Source organism: Peromyscus maniculatus, chromosome 4 (assembly GCF_049852395.1).
Source record: "Peromyscus maniculatus bairdii isolate BWxNUB_F1_BW_parent chromosome 4, HU_Pman_BW_mat_3.1, whole genome shotgun sequence".
NCBI classification, from domain to species: Eukaryota; Metazoa; Chordata; class Mammalia; order Rodentia; family Cricetidae; genus Peromyscus; species Peromyscus maniculatus.
Window position 1 is genome coordinate 80,433,908 of NC_134855.1, and position 13,621 is coordinate 80,447,528.

General features: G+C 46.2%; 1 protein-coding gene across 2 annotated transcripts in view; it reads right to left on the reverse strand.

Annotated features, from left to right (window-relative positions):
• Positions 1-9,600: 9,600 nt before the first annotated feature.
• The window catches only part of Kiaa1549l (KIAA1549 like), a 273,131-nt gene continuing 269,110 nt past the window's right edge, over positions 9,601-13,621 (reverse strand). For both annotated transcript variants that reach the window (XM_006975888.4, XM_015994802.3), the window contains exon 21: positions 9,601-12,984. In XM_006975888.4, coding sequence (XP_006975950.1) covers positions 12,703-12,984 — 282 coding nt within the window. In that variant the 3' untranslated portion in view covers positions 9,601-12,702. The remainder of the gene's footprint in view (positions 12,985-13,621) is intronic.

The window sequence follows — 13,621 nt, forward strand, 5'->3', positions numbered from 1 at the left end:
GTTTTGAGCACACTGATGGCTACTGACCTGAGAGGGAAAAGCTGCCACTCCCTGTCTTACAGTCTGACTTTCGGTCCAGCCTATTAAAACATTAACTTGTACAAAACCACAGGAAAAGTTGGCTTATCAGGGGTGGTCACATGTGGTTAAGGATAGCTATGCATGTGGTCCAGTAAAAATCATAAGCATATTTAAAACACTATAAGATTTTTGTTGTTGTTGCATTTTTTGGTAACTCAATTGCATGGTTCTTGAGTATAAATATGAAAGACAGCATTGTGTTGCCATGTCAAAAGGTTGGACGCAGTTGGATGTAGTAATTATCTGGGCCAAATGGTTGTTTATTATATTACAAGTACACCATAGTGCCTTGAGTTCTTGACTGAGGCTTAGGGATGCGCCTTAGGCATCCCCTCTCAGAGAGGTGGTTTGTAACGCAGTGATGAAAACTGCAGGCTCTGGGCTGGACTGAGTCAGAATCCCAGCACACCCCAGCTGTGGAACACATGGAAAACAACTTCACTTCACCGGGTTCCTCATCTGAAGGGGGACCGCACAAGGTGAGTCAATATGTAGGGAAAGTTCAGAATATCACCTAGCTCAGAGGAAGAGCTCTTCTGTGTCGCCGCAGACTCACTTAGGGCTGTGCCTCTCATTGCAGATTTTCAACCCAGTGCAGACTTTCTGTAACTCTGAAAGCCACGTACAAAGCAAGTCCTGCCTTTCCCCATTTGATTGTTCGTGTGTTTTCCTTTCTGTTCTTTTCTCACATGGAAAACATGCACAAAAACAGACTGTTGCCGGTTAACTGGGGTAGTGTCTGCGAACTGTTTGTCTCTGCTGCCTACACCATTGTTATCTCAGTTTCCTGGACAATTTGCGGCAAGGTTTCTGAGTTTTTCATATAAGCATGTCACAGGTTTCTCATAGTAGCCACTAGATGGCAGCATAGATTCAGAAGTGTGACACCCCCCCCCACACACACACACCTTGCCAACATACCCACCCACCCACCCTCCACAAGTCCTCTCACAGGCACAGGGCTGACATTTACCTGACTGTTCGCTATCATCCAGAAGAAGATCTAGAAGGGGGACCCAGAGCCACGGCAGCAGTTGAAAGCATGCAGCGCAGAAACACAGGTGTAGCACCTGGCTTCTCCCGGAGGTTGCAGATGGCGGCCTGCGGCAGGAGTGTTCTGCTCGCCCCTGGAAATGTGCTCTTTTTAGATTTGGTTTCAAGGTGAATGTCCAGTTCACAAAGAACAAAGCTAAACCAAACTCATTGACTGGTCTTCCTGTATGCGTCTGCTCGAGCTGCTGTTGCAGAATATCACGGAGCCAGACCTGGTGGTGCATGTCTAGAATCCCAGCTGCTTGAGAAGCAGGAGGATCATATACTCCAGGTCAGTCTGGACACTCAATAAGAGCCTACTGCAAAAAAAAGAAAGAAAGAAAGAAAGAAAAGGAAGCCAGGCATGTTGTCACCCAGCAGTAACTCAGTACGCTGAAGAAGCAGAGACATGGGATCTGCTGAAATTTTAAGGTCAGCCAGGTGTATGCAGAGAGTTCCAGGCCAGTCAGGGCTACATAGTGAGACTCTGTCCCTCCAACCCCAAACAAATGAAAAGAGTCATCTCATTCATATTTACCACCGCTACCTACTAGTAGGATGTGTTCAAACCCTAGGTTACACACACACACACACACACACACACACACACACACACACACACACACACACACACACGGAGAAACCCACATCTGTGATGGAGCCAAGCTACCTTAAAGCTTTGGATCTGAACCCTTAGTTAATGTATTGGTGACTGGTTTCAAACTATTACATTCTCCCTTTTCCCCTCAGCCCATATCAATCAATGAAGATGAAGAATGTTTCCACCAAGTCTGGACTCCAAAGTGAGGATAGGCAGGAATTTTCTCAGTTCTATGACAAGTGAACTCTACTGTAAACTGCACTGAGTATTATGGTTTGGAGATGAAGTATCCTCTCAAAAATGCTTATGCACTGAAGTCTTGAGTCCCCAGTATGAACAATACTTAAAGGTTCCTTTGGATCCTGAGATCTCTGCCTGTATCAGCAGTTTAGCCATTGATGGACTTGAAATTTGAATAGACTATTTGAGAAGGAGGGTAGACCTGAGGAAGATGGGGACTGGTTGGAGGAGATAGGGACGGGGTGGAGGGAGGGGTGGTGCCTTGAGGGATATCTTGCCCTAACCCTTTTCTTCTTATTTCCCTCTGTTTGTCTACAGGAGCCCAGCTGTTCACCCTTTCCTGAGGCTCATAGCGAGAGACCCAACTGACCATGGCCCAAAGTCCCCGGAACCATGAGCCAAAAAGAAATCTTTCTCTGTGCAAGCCGTGGCTATCAGAGATTCACCAAGGAAACCCAAACAAACCTAGCACATTGCTCTTGAGCAGGTGATGTGGGAAAGCCCATGGAGTGCTCTCAAATGGTGTCTTGTTTTCCATGGCTTGCCACATGACTCTGGGCCTGTGACCCGTGCTGTTTGAACAAAGCTTGATGCTGTGCCAGACCTGTTGAGGCACCAAAGCCAGCTGCTTCATGAGGTTGCTGGAATGCCCTGGGGAGTTGAGTGCACAGGAGAATGACTCCCAGGGGTGGTGGGATGCATCAGGACAAGCGGAAGAATGTAGCTGTGCTGGGGAGATCTGCGTCCAATCCCTCGCTTCCTGCTCTGGTGAATGCTGGAGGGCTTTCCTTCCACAGCCCCTCCACCTCTCCCCAGGGTCTCTGAGCTCATACTCTGCTCTGGTGGCTTATGAGTCTTCTAGGCTCTTGGACAAAAAGAGATTTTTCACAGAGGATGAGTCAGGGAAGCATAGTAGAGTCTCTGCTAGGTGACCCATGGGTGACATGCCAGCTCTGGCAAGATAAGGAGGTCCCCACTGTTGGAAATATTCTTGCAAGAGTTGTGGGAATCACAGTAAGCACCATGCATACAGTGGGCCTCTGTCAGCCCCTCTACAGTGTCTTCTTCTGTAGAAAGCTTCTCAATAAGATAAGACTCAGAGACAGGACACAAGATACCCAACGTCACACAGCTAGAATGTAGTAAAGGCAAAATTCAAACCTGGATCTGCAGGTCCCAGATCCTGACGCAGATGCTATGGTTCAAGTCTGGAATATTCCCCATAGGCAGTGTGTTAATGGTTTTAGGTCATTGGAGACATTTCAGAGAAGGCACTGGGGGATCCTGTCTCTCTTGTTTAATACACGTCTAACCATGAGGTGAACAGCTTGGTTCCATCATGGGATGCCTGCCTCACCACGGGCCCAAGCAATACGATCAATTGATTATAGCCTGGAACCTCTGAAGCCAGGATTGAAAGCAACCTTTTCTCTTTTTAAATTGATTGTATCAGGTGTTTTGTTACAGTAATGGAAAACTGAGTAACACAACAGAGATCTACTGCAAGTGTGATCATGTTGGCCATGAATAGATTCAAAGCTAGAGTAAAACCTTTTTAGGACCCAAACTGAAAAGATTTTAGTTACTCCTCGTTTGTAATTTTAAATAAAACAATGCTAAACTCTAAAATAAGTAAAAAGAATTTCAATAAAGTTGTAACCTTCCCTCTCCACCCCAGAGTACTGACATTGATTTCCACCCAAACACTGAATTATATTAAAAATCTCTCCATCTTTCTTAACCTCTTCACTCCATTTGACTGCCTCATTTTTATCTATTATTTATTTATGCTTATGTGTATGTGTGTGCCTCTCTCTGTGTGCATGCCGCATACATGCAGGTACCCAGAGGCCAGAAGAGGGCTTTGGACCCCCTGGAGCCAGAGTCACAGGCAGCTGTGAGCCGCCTTACGTGGGTGCTGGGAACCGCACCTGGGTCCTCTGCAGGGGCGGCAAGCGCTCTTAATTGATGTGCCGTCTGCCTAGCCCAACTCCCTCTCATTTGAGGTGCCAGACTTTCTGAAGCCCTCTTTCTGCTTAAGCCCTGATCAGGAAGCAATTTCAAATATGTAAGACGAGTCTTATCATCTGTGGTGACTTTGAAATATAAAGCTAAATAGTATTCCACCCAGTCCCCTTCCAACTCAGGGCCTGGAATTCTATCTTTTCTTCCTCTTTTAAGGTTTATTTTTAATTTTATGAGTGTTTGCCTGAGCACCATGAACATGCCTGGCATCCACAGAGGTCAGAAGATGGCACTGGACGGCTGGACCTGAGTTACAGACAGTTCTGAGCTGCCGTGTGGGTGCTGGGAATCGAACCCTGGCTCTCAGTGCTTTTAGCCACTGAGCCATTTCTCCAGCCCTGGATTTCATCATTTTTAAAACAGTGAGCCAGATCAGTTCATCCAATGGCCATGCCTAATACTCTGAGGATATTGTAAATTCTTGTTAAAATATTTTCCTGGAGAGACTGGAGAGATGTGAGAGAAGAAAAGCCATGAGCGCGAATCTCTGCTGACACTTCGGAAGGAAAATTACCATGGAGTGGATGTGCTTTATTTCATATGTAAATTTGCCAAGAAAAAACAAACAAACAAACACAATTTCCAGAAAGCTAAGCACACCAATGCAATAAAGAATGGTATTACTGCAAAGATGGAGCGGCTTGCCTGCTTAGATTGTGCCACAGAGTATAATTCGGAGGCTGAATAAAAACCCAAACCTATATGTCATAGTTAACTCTTCTATCGCTGTGAAGGGACACCATGACCAAGGCTACTTACAAAAGGAAGCATTTAATTGGGGGCTTGCTTACAGTTTCAGAGGGTTAGTCCATGACCATCATGGGAGGGAGCGTGGCAGGCAGAAATGACATTGGAGCAGCACATAAGAACTTACATCTGTTTTGAAAGTTGTAGGCAGAAAAGAGAGAGCAAACTCTTTGTATATGTTCAGCAAAGGCCCTTCAGAATCCAGAGGCTTAGATGAGGCTGTTGATAAAACTGTCATGCCAGCCAAACTTTATTTTGGTTCCAGTGAGTCACATGGTCTCTGTTCAAGTTTGGCTTTGTGCTTGTGTAAACATTAACTTTAAGATGTTGACCAAACCAATTGCCCAGTAGTGCAGACCAGTATCGACCACAATCTGTCTTCCACGTAGTCATGGAGAGATGCAGAGCTGTGCTTCCCACACTCTTGGTCTGTTTGGGCTGCTGTAACCCCAAACCATAAGTTTAATGGCTTAGAGATGGCAGGAATTAATTCCTCACAGCTGATCTGAGAAGTCCAAGACAGAAGCACCTGCAGTTTTGGTGTCTGCCAAAAAAGGCCTGCTTCCCACCTGATGGCGAGAGAGCCGAGGCTTCTCTGGGGCCTCTCTTTGTCTAGGAGGCATCTGGACATAATTATCTCCAACAGCGCAACTTCCAAATCCCCTCACAGCAGTGCTCAGGTGCTAAGATGAACTTGGGCCTGGGGACATGCCCACATTTGGTCTCTAACATCTACTAACCATCTGTGAACATTCTGGGGATTGTTGCCCCCCACTAGTGTTTTTACTCTCAGGCCCAGGCTACTTCCTAGATGCATAGGGGCCAACAGACTTCATGAGCTGGGCCAGTGTTGGCTCAGAGGAGTGTACAGAGTCTATTACAGTTGGAATGTGAGGTGTCCTCTGTTAGCTCATGGGTTTGAACACTTGGCCCTCAGCCGGTGGCACTGTTTGGGAAGGTTATGGGATCTTAAGGAGGTGGAGCCTGGCTGGAGGAAATATGTCACTGGGGTGAGCCTTGAGGTTTTATAGGCTGGCTCTACTTCTTTTAAGTCTGCTGACATAATGTGCTGCCTCATGCTTCTGTTACCATTTCTACCCTGCCATAACGGACTGTACCCCTCTGGAACTGTGAGCCAAAATAAGCCCGTTCTCCCCACAGGTTGCTTTTGTTGAGGTATTTTTATCAAAGTAATAGGAATGAAATGAATACGCTGCATTTTGGAATAAGTTTGCTGTCCTTGCTCTGCCCCGGGGACTTTGGGCACACACATGCCGTCTCCAGCTCTGCGACTGTCCACACCCATTTCGTGGGCGGAAGTGGGCACCGCCATTTCCTTTCGCTTGATCCTTTCATTTGTCCCAAAGAGTCCAGAGCCACCAGCATCCAGGAAGAAGGAACAAGGAAATGGAGGGGTAGGAAAACCCTCCGCCACCCCAGTTTCTGGATAGATTCAGTCTCTGCAGTGGCCTCTATCCCACGGAATACCTTGTTAAAGGCACTCTGCATTTATTTCTCCTTGGTGCCATGTGACAGTGGCTTTGGGCTCAGCTATGGAAGTGTGTCCTAGTCCTCTTTGAATGGCAAAGGTTTGTGATGCACCATTAGGCACATGGGTACCCAGAAACATTCAGGGTTGTCTGTTGTGTTACAAGAGCCAAGCTTCCTTACCTCTGCTGTAGTCTTGTCTCAAGGCTGCTTCTTACTTATTTTCTGGATTCTTAGATCTTTGTTTTGAATTAGCCCATCATGACTTGTCTGGGTCTTGACCATCCAGTTTGGACATGTGCTGCTAACAGCCTGTGTCTTGGCATTTTCTAGTGGGAAAATATGCTTAGCCTTGTTCACGGACTAAGCCACATTCTCAGGCTGTAACCTCTGAGTTGAGTCTTCCAGCCATAACCTCTGAGTTGAGTCTTCCAGCTGAGCAAAAGGCAGAGGGCAGAGCATACAGGAGCCCCCTGGTCTCTGGGTAGGGCTCACACAAGGTAGGCTTCATGACTCCCAAGACCATTGCTATCTGTGGACTCCTCAGGAGCCCTTGACCTCCGTGGGACTTTTTTTATGTTCTAGAAAGCACACCCTAACAGACACTGACTTCTGCCTGGAGCCCCAATGCTTCTGAGGCCATGGAAACCACACAAAAGTGAGTATCTATTTCTTGCCCATTCTCCCATGCCCAAGCAGGTGTGACTTCTGAGATCTCACTGGGGCTTGCGGTCTGCCCCTGCCCTGTAGTTAACTTCCAATAGGCACTGTTGTGCAGATCGGTTGTGGAAAAGATGCCATTACACCATCTGGAGGAGATGGAATGAGAAGCAGGCAGGTTTGGGGGTATGAAAGCCTTTGTCATTTTATTTTACAATAAAAAATTCTAACAGCGTATGAACACTCTGTTCCCGGCAGAGGCAAAGGACGTACAAAGTTAATTAGAAAGCAAAGCATTGAAATAACAGCTACATTCAAAGCTCCTGTTCGGTACTTTGCCCAATGCATCCAAAGTGGTTTGAGAGAATCACAGTCTGGGTTTTTTCCACCCAGAGTCAAAGCACACGTGGAAACATTTCCATCCCCTCCAAACCACAGGCGACAAACAACGTTAACAGCAACTCCATGTGGGCCGACTTTTGCGGGCTATTACAAACTGCAGAATTCTTTTATTTTTCCTTGATAAGAAATTGTGTCATTGAACACATGACAACGCAAATTACCTCAGTGGGTAGCAGGAGCTGGATCAAACCGAACTGTGAAACGGATAGTTTTAATAGCAAATTCTTCCAGTATACTTTCCAAACCGTGTTCAGACACATTGTGCACACGCTCCTCACAACCGCCATGGGAGGTAGGAAGTACAGATGTTATTATTCCCATTTGACCCACGAGGAGTCACAGACTAGTTCAAAGTCAGTCACTCAAGTTCTAGAGTATTTACACCTTCTCAAAATTTCCAGTCCAACAACACTCCTCTGATTTTGTTTGGTACATTTCCCTTTTTTTTTTCCTCTCCTTAATTTAAGTGAGGGTGGAGATGAGTTTAGACCCAAAGAAGAGACAAAGGAGAGGAAGGTGAGGCCATGGTTAATTTATGTAAAGTACATTGGATGGCCTCCTTCCATCATTTACAAGAGCCTGAGCAAGGCCAGAGGACGAAACAATTAGTCTCTAGATTTATCAGGATGTTCTAGACTTCTAATAGGATGGCTCTGACTCAAGTATGGGTTTGACCTCTGAGGCTAAATTCGACCTTCTCGAAACTTCCCTCCTTTTGAAACCTACAGAATCAAAGCAACTCAACATCTTCTAAGAGAATTTGTTTCTGGTACAATTAGTTTCCTAAACACCCCTTTTCAGAAACACCTACATTTCAGTATTGACTGCCACCTAGGATTCTGTAACAGTTCACGTCAGCAGTCAGGAGACCTTGCAGTTCTCAGGACACTAACTGCTTGTAGCCAGAAGGTCAGAGTCATGGTAGGTAGCATCCCTTTCACTGGAGACCAATTTTGTTCCAAAGAGACTCCACGGCAAGGCTCATCAGTTTTCTCATCCATGCAAATGTGTGGCTGGGAGCCACAATAATAGCACCTGGGCTAAGACCATGCAATTCAATTTACAAGTATTGTCTGCTGAGCTGAGCAAGACACTAAGTTAACCGGGCCTTGGTCAGAGATCTCTGCTGTGGCCCAGCAGTGGCATTCAGGAACTAGTGTGGGTGGGGTGGGAGGTATCTGGGGGTAGTCTAGCCCGTCTACAGGGGGTCCAAGTGTGTGCACTCTCACCTGATGTACAAGTGGGAGATGCCTTGCCTGGGGTGAGGGCCAGTATCTAGAGGGCTGGCTGCCCGGTGGGATCTTAGGGGTATGGTCAGTTCCAGTCTGTGGCAGGCTCCTTTAGAGAGTCCTGCTCCTGCTCGCTGATCATGTTCCTTCCTCTGGGTACCAACCCTCAACAAGAGCTCCTGCCAAACGGGTCAACCGAGGGACCACACTTGCAGAACATAACACCATCTCTTTGCTTACAGCTGACTGGATGGGCACCTGACCTGAGGGCAGCTTAGCCACAGGCAGATAGATAGGAACTGAACCAGATTCTCAAGCATTGGCCTAATGGGGGGCTCAAAGATGCTAATCCGAGAGCAGTCTGCACTGGGAAGGAAAAGTGTAGTGTGAGTCCTGAGGTGTGCATTTGGTTCCTATGCACTACTGAGTAGGCTGTTTGAGCAAGCGAGAGGATGCATTGAGAGAAGCAGATGAAAGCAGGTGAGGGGAGAGAAGGCCGGAAAAAGAGCCATCAGGAAGAAGCGCTGGGTAATGGCCACCTGCCTTTTGCCACATTGGCCCTTTGCTTCTGTAATTTACCCCCGTGTCTTTCCATCAGCCCCTGCGCTGAAGTAAGGCTGAGCAGGTTTCTAGTCCTTGAGAACTTCCAACACTGGAACACCTTTGAGGTTGGCCTAGATGGCAGAATCTAACTCCTAATACTTGGACCCAGTCAGTGACAAGCTAAATTATACTTACACCTTGAGAGTCTTGGACTGTAAATTGAAAGGGAAGTCCAAATTCTAAATTCAGGTCTAAGTTCAAATCTTTTTCTCAAACTTGAAAACTTCTATTACATTCATTATACACTTAACTTTGAGCATTTGTGTGTTATGTGGAAAAAATGAGGCTCATTTATATGAAATCAATTTTTTTGATCCATTTCAGTTTTTGCCTCGCTGGGAAGTATTTCTTTTACTTAGATGTAAGAACTTCATACATCTTCCATTCTACCTACTCTCACAGAAGGTTTTCTTTTTAATCACAGATTTTATAATTTCCTTTCTTGCCTAAAAATTATTTAGAAAATACATATTTTTGGTGTTTGTCTTTCCCCCCCCTGGGCTCTTAAAATAACAAGTACACAGCATTACTTTCCCTAGGACAGTGAGTTGCCTTGAACCCTTCAAGAGGCAACTTCCCAGTCTATAGTTCACAGTTGCCATCTTGTTCCTGCATAAGCCTTGGGTCACAGGCACCAGGCCACACAATGGACCTTTATGTTCTTGCCCTACTAGGTCACCTGATGAACGGACAGAGTGTCAGTACATCCTGGCCTGCCTTTTTGACCCATGGTGCTGAATGAGTAAGTTACCTCCACTGGCTTCCAACCAAGGACATTGTTTCTTCGGTGGTATTCTCTGGGGAAAAAAAAATTGATCAACCCCCTCTTTTGGCAAGAGTATTATGGAGTCCCCCACATGACTCTTGCCTATTTTTTACATTTCTGGGCACAGTTAAAGAAATGTGTCTCCAACAAGTGTACAGGCAGCATGGTGAAATGGAGAGCAGGCTGGGGCATGGATCAGCAGGCTGGGGCTCAACCCTTCATTTGTCTGGACATTGGCTTTCCCCTTCCAAGTCACTGAAATCCTCTATGGCTTCTGTGCCTGTCTGGAAGATCATGACACTTCGACCTCACCGCTGCCCTCTCTGGGCTCTCATGGAACCCCATGTTCACATCTATGTAGTGATTGACCATATGAACTTCTCATGGTCTCCTGTCCTGGGACCTATCACCTCTAGACAGATAGGAGACTCTTTAGAGAAGGGGCCACATCTCAGTCCCAGCAGGCTTTAATGATGGTGGAAAAACATGAACACATTTTTTTTTTATTAATTTAAGGTTTTCTTCGCATAGACTTCTTGAATCCACAGTATCTAGTTTAATAGTATCTGATTTGTCATGCTATATTTTAATTGTCTCAATGAACTAAATATTTCATGGGGTTCAGTGAGCTGTAGCTCCATTGTCCTGACTATCTGGAGCCACACCACTAACTCTAGATTCATGATCTGGAAGTTACTGGAACCCAAAGCTTAGAAGCATTCATACTCTATAGTCTAGAAACTTTTCTCTCATATTCCAAACATTTACCAAGTCCACACAGTACTGTGCTGATCCCACTGCACTGATGAAATATTGATATTATTGATAAAGTGGAACAATGCATCTGGCTTTATCAGACTCACATCATTTGCATGAAAAGGCTGAGTTTCTTTGGCTTTGTCCACTCAAGTGCATCGATTGCCTGTTTAGATAGACTTAGGCGTCGTGTTAACCTGTCAGTAAAAACTTGTACTGTCCACAGTGTTCTGCAAGCTGATTTCAGTTTTGGACTACAACTGGCCATTGGTAGAAATATACCATATATACACATGGAAATTACAAAAATACATTTTATTTATAGCTGATTTCTTATTAAGTAACAAAAAACTAACACTATGAAAGATCAACCAGCAATACTAAAAGGACACTAGCTAACATCATCCCCACAAGAGACTTGTCTGGAGATTCCATGACATATCTCTGAACATTCCAGAAAGGACAATTTGCCATAGGGAAATAAAAACAGCTTCTTGGGAAAGTCTGTGCTTTGACAGTTGGAATCTCCCATTCTAATCAGTTCCAATCCTACTCTTAAGTTTCCTCTCTCTTCTTTCAGTAAAGGCCAAAGAAACTCATGAAGACAATGGATAGATGGGGTCAGAGGGGCATGGGTACAGCTGAAAGCTAGATGGGTCATGGGTGAAGGCAGGATAGGACCATATTCTCCAACAGACACCAGATAAGCCCCCCCTCCCCGACATCATATATGGCTCCCAAAATTGGGGAAGAAACTCAGGGTTCCCTTTTCCCGTGGTACCCCAAATCAGTTTTATTTGCACAGAGGGGTCATCAGTGGCCGGTACCCAAGAGCTACAAGGCAGTGTTTCTGCCCAGGACTCTGGAGGCTGATGCTTCATGCCAGGGAGAGTAGCATGAAGCAGTGCCATCCCAAGGTAGCATCCTGCCATCTCAGCCAATGTCCCCCTGCATCCATCCACCATGGAGAACTGGTGAACACCACAGACTTTTAAAAAGATGCTTCGCATTTCATCTCAACTCAGATTTTCTACATTCCGAAGCTTTCTAGAAGCAGAGGCTGCAGTGTGGGGTGACTGTGGATCCATCTTTCCCATCTCGAACGTAACCAGTAATGGTTTCCTTTGTACCATTCCACAGCACATGCTGGACTCCACTATGGAGGAGACATCTTGTTAAAGTTGCTGTATCTATTATTTCCCTCAGATGGCCAGGTTCTCAGGCCATCTTCAATGCAAAGAGAAACCTCCACACATAACTGCTTCTCTTTTACAGGCTCCCAAGCCTCCTAGCACCGATTCTCTTTCATTTGGATCCAGTTTGCAGGAGACCTCATTTCCAAATGACAACACCTTTTAAACAGCCTGTCAACACAAGTCCACCATTCTGGCTCATCGTCTCTCCTTCTTGGCCTTTAATTAACAGGTGTGTGTGTGTGGAGGGGGAGAGTCAGGACTATTTATAGGCACAGCCATTGGAACTGATTTCCATCCAATTCATTTGACTTTGAACATGAGCCTTTAAAAGCAAAGAGACTCAAGTTTCTTGGCTGGAGAGGCAGCGTCTCTCTTACAGACTAGAGGTGATTTTTAAAGCGATCACGGTCATGGCTCAATGAGAGAGTACAGTCTGGTGGTTAATCACACTCCTGTGTTGCCTTTAACACAGAAAGAGAACATGCAGAGGTCACTGAAGACAGAGAGGCATTCTCTCCCTTCTGGCGATTTACTAAAATGGGACATTGGACAGGGACCTGCAGGCTAACTCGAGCCTCTCACGACTAGGGCTCCTTAGGGAAATTCCACCCACAGTTCAAACATTCAGCCCAACAGAACATCAAACGCAGGGTCCCAGCTAGGGACTTGTTGACCCACAATTGGCTGCAGGAGTCGGAATCCAGTTGTTCACAAGTTTTCTGTTTCCCAGCAGCCCCACCGCTGGGCATTTTTAGAATCTGAGGATGAGAAAGACCCATGCATTGTCTGGAGCCCCCACACATTAGGGCCGAGGAGCCCCGAAGCCCGCTTGTTGTCTCACAGTCTTCAAGTGCAGATTCCCTCAGGGCTGAGGCGTTAGACCTGGAACTCAAACATGTCTGTCTGCTTCTTGGCCAGCTTGGCCACTTCCTCCCGGATAGCCTTCACGAGGGCTGCGGTAGAGATGTTGGTCAACGGAGTGTCTGGAGGCTCATTTTCCGTCAGGCTCTGCTGTGAGGCAGCTGTGGAGGGGACAGGGGCCTGCTCTAGGCTTGGGTGAAGGTTGGTGGGCTGGCTATACTGGCGAGGGAGTCTGGAGGGTGAGCTCTGCTGATAACGTGACCTCGGATAGGCCTCGATGTACCCAGGAAGAGGGACCTGCACAGGGGGTGGAGAGAGGAGGAGAGACTCATGTTAGGAGGGAGCTCAAGGCACAGGATACACCCAATACTGGAAGCAGGAGGCCACTGAGGTCAAGGAAAGAGGTTTCAAGGAGAATTAAAATCATACGCTATCCCAGCGACAGCCCTTCCAATCTGGAGTCAGTTTCTTTAGCAAACAGCTATTTTGAACTCACTAAGTAGGATGGCTGGATGAATTACACAGGTGTTTTTCAACTTTGCTGAGAACGTTAAGAACACACCTGAGCTCACAGTTAGATGACCCTGCCTTTCTTTTTAACTTAAGTACAACTGAGTAAACAGAACTATGGCAAGGGAGTCCGGGGGCTTTTCACTACCACGAATAGCTAGTATCCATTGAGCCCTAATCTAATGATTTTCACATAGTGTCTCGTTTAATTCTGCAGCAACAACCTCCGCTCAGGTGTCATCCTTGTTTCTTAGGTGAGCACACTGAAGCAAAGGGTACCGCCATCTAAGGAAACAGCCACCAAGCCACCCAGCCACCCAGCCACGGTCTGCACAGGTGCATCTGGCTCCAAGCGCTGGGAATTCATTTGTGCACTACAGTGTTTTTTATATAGGTACACTACCACATTCTTGAAAAAAACAAC